General features: G+C 49.1%; 1 protein-coding gene across 1 annotated transcript; it reads right to left on the bottom strand.

Annotated features, from left to right (window-relative positions):
• Positions 1-432: 432 nt before the first annotated feature.
• Positions 433-6,950, bottom strand: Plau (plasminogen activator, urokinase). Its single transcript, XM_050127021.1, is given in 11 exon segments — positions 433-1,459; positions 2,592-2,740; positions 3,039-3,179; positions 3,702-3,850; positions 4,054-4,276; positions 4,432-4,523; positions 4,889-5,063; positions 5,678-5,785; positions 5,920-5,950; positions 6,424-6,507; positions 6,814-6,950. Coding segments are annotated over 10 exon segments (1,302 nt in total). The 5' UTR covers positions 6,481-6,507; positions 6,814-6,950; the 3' UTR covers positions 433-1,282.
• Between the last annotated feature and the right edge of the window lie 214 nt (positions 6,951-7,164).

Genomic DNA, 7,164 nt, shown 5'->3' with positions numbered 1-7,164 from the left:
CTGTTAGTCACCTGAGGTGGGAGCAGGGAACCACACTCTGCCCCTGCAGGAACAGCAAGCACAAACACTCTGGCTGCCTGGCCGTCGTCAGTACCCACACTGCTGCTTTGTGGGAATCAGCTTTTTCTAGTCTTTCTTTGAGGATTTGTTTTCCTTTTAGACAATGCCTTGCTAGGTAGCCTAGCTGGCCTTGAAATGGCTATGTAGTCCAAGCTGACCTTGAAAGCTATCTGACCAGTCTAGTTAGCTTTCAAGGGTATCAGACTGAAGGCAGGGACACCTGTTTTGAATCAAGTTTTCCCTCATCCAAGCATTCTTGTCCAAGAGGCCAAGCACATTCTAAATGATACTAAGATGCACACTGCCTTCATTATTTCCTTCTTTTACTGCCCCCCACTTCCCTCTCAAACAAAAACCATGGAGAAACCAGAATCTTCAGAAAAATCACATTTTATTGATCACCTTTATTCAGAATTATAAAAATAGATATAAATAAAAATAGCAGAATATAATTAATTATTAAATATTAAGTATATAGGAGTGGTCCTTACCCCACCCAGTGAGGTTTGGATGAACCAGGATAATAAGTAAAAAAGATAACTGGCCAAGAAGTGGACGTCTAGATAAAAAGAGAAACAGACATTTAGTGCTGGTCACGGGTCATGCCTGAGAATGATCCATTCACATGGGTGTCACAGTCCAGAGTGTAGGGAAACACAGGAACACAGCAGCTTCTGCTCGGGCTCACACTCACAGCCTGTGCACAGTGAGCAAACATATGCACACACATGTTCCCTGATCCATTCGTGGAATGCTAGAGCCGGTCTCAAGCCATCAGTGTCTCGAGTTCAAGCCACTGTTCTCATATTGGACAAGCCCCTCAAAATACTTCAGCTGTTACTCTTCCTAATTGGGAAATCATTCTTTCCCAACAGCAGACCTCATGAATGACCCGTTAGGGAAACCAGCTCTCCCCCTACACTTGCACAGGAGATGTTTTAATAACTTCAGATGGCTTTAGTCCAGAAAAACAACTCTTGGTCAGTATCATCCTGAGTCAAGACCAACTTTCCATGCTGGCCAGGGCGTCTGGGTGGCCAGCACCCAGGCCTGTGCTGAGGGTAAAGCTATTGGCACTCACCCTGGTGGGCAGCACAAGCAAACAACGCAAAGCCTGTCCTAACTTCTTCCCTACATTAGTTAGAGAGGACGTCGCTGCGGAGGGGACGGAACCATGGAAATGAGTGGTCCATCTGTTTCTTCTCTCAGCTGCCGGGGGCCATCAGAAGGCTAGGCTGTTCTCTTCACCAATGTGGGCTTGAATCCAGTCGAGGAAGTAGGAGACCCTCGTGTAGACACCTGGCTTGTTTTTCATTGCACATCCACGGCCCCAGCTCACAATCCCAGCCAGAGTTGGGCGGCCATTGATGTCACAGACAAGAGGTCCTCCAGAGTCTCCCTGAGAAGCCAAAGAAAAGAGGTGAGCTCTGGGAGAAGATAGGAAAGGGCCACCACTCCTCAGCCACGTCTGAGAGAAATCTTGGCAACTCCCTTCTTTCTACCGAGTGTAAACCTCTGCTGAGCTTCTATCTGCCACTGTTCAACCACTTCCCCAGACTCCGCATTCCTCGCCTTGGAACGCAGCATGCACAGTCTCGTCTTGGTTCTTTCAACTGAAAGATGCTTCTCTTTCCCTCCCATCTCTTTATTGATCACATCCTGTTCTTTTAAAGGTGTTTCTCCTCCCTCTAATACCTGATCTTTTGTAATTCACAATGAACATATCCTGAACAATGAATTAGAGAATTGTATTGATCTCACTTTTTCTTAGCCAAAGACCCAGACATGATGTTGTTGTTTGTTTCTGTTTCAGAGACTGGGACAGGGTCTCGTGATCCTGTGTATTCCAGGCTGGCTTTGAACTCATGATGTAGCTGAAGAAGTAACTGGTAAACTTTTGATTCTGATCCCCTCAAAGGTCAATATTACAGGTATGCGTCATTACACGCAGTGCTGGGGATTGGAGCCAGGCTTCACTTGGGCTGAGTAAGCCCTCCACCAGCTAAGCCGTGTCCCCAGACTACTGGCTTTTCTTACAGGCTCTGTTCCCTTAGTGAACGACTGAACTCAGGGCTTAGAGAATACTAGGCAAGTGTTGTATCACTGAGCTAGGCACCCATCCCTTTTTGTTGTTGTTGTTATTGTTGTTTTGGTTTGGTTTTTTAATTTCACTTTATTTTATTTGAGAAAGGGTCTTGCTATGTAGCACAGGCCTTAAATTCTCACAATGAAGGTTGGGCTAGCCCTCCGGTCTCAGCTTCCAAAGCACTAGGAAGGTGAGGTTATAGGTGTGAGGTGTGCTCATTATACCTGGCTTTTCTTTAACTGCCTTAGTCCCTTTTAGTCTAAAATGCAGAACACAGGTTCATGCCACATGTTTGAACCTGTAAGTATTGGCATGAGCTCCCAAAGATCTAAGTCCTTGATTCTTAGGCTGTTGGCTGGAAAGAAACTTCGCAGAGCTCTTGGATCAAATCCAAGAGCTGTGGGGAGCTTGGGGGGTGATAAGAAGGGGTGCTTGGGAGTCTTACATGGCAGCTATCTGTTTTCCACTGTGGGTCAGCAGCACAGAGCATTTTATAGGTGATTTCAGAGCCATAGTAGTGGGGCTGCATACACTGTTCATGGGAAACAAGCTTCACAACAGCCATTTTCAGGTCCTTTGGGTGAATATAGTCCGCTATATAGAAGAAATAAATGTCTGCATTAAGATGTGTCTATAAATGAGACTCTGCAAGGAGGAAGATAAGAAATACAGCCCACCTATGGAAATCCCTTATTCTTTTTTTTTTAAATTCCAATCTGAGCCTTCACCCCACCCATAATTGTTCATCCCATTCGACGTGGTTGCCCATTGCTTCCTACTCTATTCTTGGACCTATTTGTCCCCTCCATAGTGCGCCCATCTCTGTCTCCACAGTGTTCTGCTACATTTGCTTCTGGACCATAACACTTCCCCAGTTTCAACTGTCACTTACAGACATTCTCGTATCCAAAGCCAGTGATCTCACAGTCTGAACCATAACTGGCATCACGAAAACTTGGGGGCAGGCAGATGGTCTGAATGGACCGGGATGGCTGTGCACATTGACCCTTGCTGGTACGGATCTTCAGCAAGGCTGGGGAAGGGAAAGGTCAAAGGATCATCATCATCTCTCCCCTCCCAATGCTATAGTACTCATGACACTAGAGTCATAGAGTATCGAAGGGCATCTGCTGGCATCTTGTCATCCAGAAGCCTCCCCTGCCATGTTCCAAATGCTTTGCTTCAGCTGATGATGAATGATCAGGCACCCAGAACTATCATAGACAGCTGAGCAGGTTGCTTCCTGCTAAGGGAGCTAGCTGAAATCCAGCCAAGGTTTGCTCTATAAATTATGTCTTCTGGTATAGACAGAAGCATCCACCCTACTCTGCACAAACAGGGCATTCCCAGCCTAAGCCATATGCCAGCAGGGTTCTTTCCACCCAGAAGACGCTACCTGTTGGGGAAACTCAAGGCCTCTCTAGAGGGGCACATCACCCTCAGTCTCTCATGGAGTTCACTCTGAACTCTTCCCCACCAGTACCCCCAACAATTTCCACCACTACTTTGGACTTTTGTTAGACCCCTCTTTTCGGTAACCAAGTTTTCTGCTCACCAATATCATTATGGTGGGCCAGGCTGTAAGAACTATAGTCCTCGTGCAAGATGAGCTGCTCCACCTCAAACTTCATTTCTCCTGGATTAAAGGCATTCCGCTTTGACTGGCCCAGGTAGACAACATAGTTTTCCTTCTTTGGGTCATTGCTGTGAGAAATGAGACATGTCAGTCTGATTTCATGAAGCCTGTTACTTTCTCCTCTCCATCACAGAGGCCTCGGAGTGTTACTTGTACGTTAGGCCACAAGCTGCATGAAGAGGCGTGGTGGGAGATTTCCATAGGGAAGGAGAAGGACCTATTAGAGGTGGGGAGGAAGGGCCAGAGAGAAGAGACAAAGGGATGTACGTACATGAAGCAGTGTGTGGCACTGGTGACCCAGCAAGGACTGATGAGGCTACCACCACATATAAAGGTGGGAGGGCTTCCTCCCTGGTTCTTCCTGTAGATGGCTGCAAACCAGGGCTGGTTCTCAATAACAGTGGATTCTCCCCCAACAATCTTAAAGCGTGGCCTTAAAGTCTTCTGGCCACACTGGAACTCTTGTTGATCTGGAGAAGAAGGAAGCCTATGGCCTAGAAAAGGAAGAGATATATGTTTCGGGGAGAAGCAAAGGATGAATTCTCCCACTGAGGCAGACTGCACATCTCATCCCTCCAGGAGTTGAAGAAGAGGACAATATGAGTTATCTCTTTTCACCCCATCACCACGAGCCGTCAGTGATACTCACTAGCAGAGCAGTCAGGCACCATGCATTCTTGGACATACTGCTTTAGGCCAATCTGCACATATCACCAGGGTCGCTTCTGGTTGTTAGGATTCCTGGTAACATGAACAGTAGGGAATGTCATTCCAACCCAAAATGCCTTCTCTACATCCTCCCTTCCGGGGAACACTCAACCAGATATCTGGATTTTTGCACCAGTATACCAGGGGCTGGTTTCTAAGAGGCCACAGGTAGGGGTTGTTTAGGTTTAATGTATATGGGTATTTCCTGTATTTATGTCTGTGCATGCCTGGTGCCCATCGAGGCCAGAAGAGGGTATCAGATCCTCTGGAACTGCAGTTACAAGCTGTTGTGAGCTGCCATGTGGATGCTGGGGAAAGAGCCCAGGTCCTCTGGAAGAGCTCTTACTCCTGAGCCACAGCCCCCAGAGGAAGAGTTCTCAGCATTAGTCTCCACCTACCTGCAGTAATTGTGTTTCCCCAGGCCGAGGTCAAGAGCATCGGGTCTGTGGGCATGGTAGGCTTTCCGAAGGACGGCAAGGGAGTTCCAAGCCAGACAGGGTCGGCCGTTGGTGTCAGTGTTGGCTTTTCCCCGGTAAGACTGACCATTTCCATGATAGCAGGTTTTTAACGTGTCTACAAATATTCGAGGATTACAAAGTATTAGAAAAAGGAGGGAGTTTGGACAGGCATTTCAGAGTTGGCATGTTTCAGACCTGGCAGGAGACACTCCAAAGAGTTTCCTTCGCCTTCGTAAAGTTGCTGCTTCGTGAGACACTCTGTATGTGTGTCCTAACTCTTCACTTCTGCCTGTTTTTTTTTTAATTTGCTTATTTGTTTACTTTATGTGTATGGGTGTTTTTCCTACATGTATATCTGTGTACCAGGTAATTGACTGGTACTGGAAGAGGTGAGAAGTGGGCGTTGGATCCCTGGGCTGGGAGTTAGAGACAGTTGTGACCCACATGTGGATGCTAACAATCAAACTGTAGGACATCTGGGAGAGCAGTCAGTGTTCTTAATCTCTGAGCCATCTCTCTAGCGACACTTCACCCACTTTGGGAGACACCTTACCTTGTAGCCCAGGCTGAGCCTAAACTTGCTATCCTGCTTCCGTCTCCTAAGTGTACTTACAGACAGACCTACACCACCAGGCCCGGTTTCCTCTGCTTCTGCATCCAGCCCATCTTCCCCTGCTCTGAAATCTCTGATCCTCCCTCCTTCCCAACTAAGAGTCCAAATTGCCATACCTATCTCACAGTGCTCCCCTTGGAATCTCTTTGGGCAGTTGCATCGGCGAATGCTGGAGAAGTACTTGTAGGACACACATATTCCTCCGTTCAGACAGCCACAGTTTGCTAACAAGTGCAAAGGCAGGGTAAACAAGGATGAAGGGGAGCCAGCCTCCCAGCCGGGACAAGAAGGGCATGCCTCCTACGGTTCTCTGGGATGTCTGTGCAGCCAACTTTTGTGCAAGGAAATATATACTCACATTCATTAGAAGCTCCAGGCTCATGGCGACCCTGCAAGAGACGAAGGTGGGGGGTCAGCAGAGGTGACATGCTCCAGGGAATCCATGTTTAAGATAAACAGGCCCCAAACTTAAAATCTATTCTTCCCTGCAGTGATATTCATTCTTATTCTCTCTCATCCTCCCCACCCTGCCCCTGTCTGTCTCTCTCCTTTCTGCTTTTCTGGCCAGCTCTCTCCTAAGGAAAGCCCTGGGCTTCCAGCACACAGACAAGAACTGACTCAAGCAAACTTCACACTTACCCGATGCCCTCGGGCTAAGACAGTCCCACCAGCTTCTTCCTCTCTCACCAGGTAGTGCAAACCCCTTTGGTGCTCAAGCCCTCCCTGTCAGCTGACACCTCGTCTATTCTCCCCGCCCCAAGTCTGGACCTGATATTGATGCCTAAGGACTCCCAGTGTGGCCCCTCTTCCCCACGATGCTGCTTAGGGGTTCTGCAAGCCCCTTTCTGAGAAAACCACTCACTTCAGAGTCGTTCACCACCAAGGCGCAAAGGAGCAGGCAAGGCAGCCAGACTTTCATGGTAGCGAGGCTAGACAGCAAGCAGTTCTGCAAAGGAAGGAGAAATCAGGGTAAGAAGCGGAGCAGCTTGAAGGTGGCAGTGTTACTGCAGTTCAAAGGAAGACGCTCCACGTCCAGTGCGGGGCAAATCAGCAGTGACCAAGCAACCCCGACCTGGCAAGTCTCTCCTCTCTGTGGGCTCTGGACACAGCAGCGTGGACCCACACTGTAGAGGCACGCAAAGGTCTGGAGTGGTGACCTCGCTCACAGTACGCCTAAGGTAGGGGCAAGGGAGGCGTGCGGTAACCCGGCTGCCTCACCCCTCTAGGATTGCTTCAGACCGACAGCACTCACCGGTGACTGCAGCGGAAGGGAAGGGCGCCGGCAGACACGGCAGACAGGAAAGGACAGGAACGAAGACCGACTGACCGTGCTCTACGGCTACAGTCTCTGTGCCGAGCCACAGGCCCTTTTATTAGGGCCGCCCAGAGCCCTGGCCCCGCCCAGGCTCGGTGGAGGGCGGCACTCTTTCCCTCGTTTTTCTTTCCCCACATCCTATCCGCAGGCGACTTGTACCTCGCTTGCTTCCCTGACTTTGTAGCGGGTCACAAGATCCCCAGCGGAGCGAACTAACACAGTCTGGACTGAGGGATTCGTTCACCTAGCGCGGCCCCAGCTGCAGCGTGGAGACAACGCTCCAGGCTC

The sequence above is a fragment of the Alexandromys fortis genome, unplaced genomic scaffold (genome assembly GCF_014885135.2).
Source record: "Alexandromys fortis isolate MF-2015 unplaced genomic scaffold, M_Fortis_MF-2015_v1.1 scaffold_233, whole genome shotgun sequence".
Lineage (NCBI taxonomy): Eukaryota > Metazoa > Chordata > Mammalia > Rodentia > Cricetidae > Alexandromys > Alexandromys fortis.
This window is presented reverse-complemented; position numbering and strand designations above follow the sequence as displayed.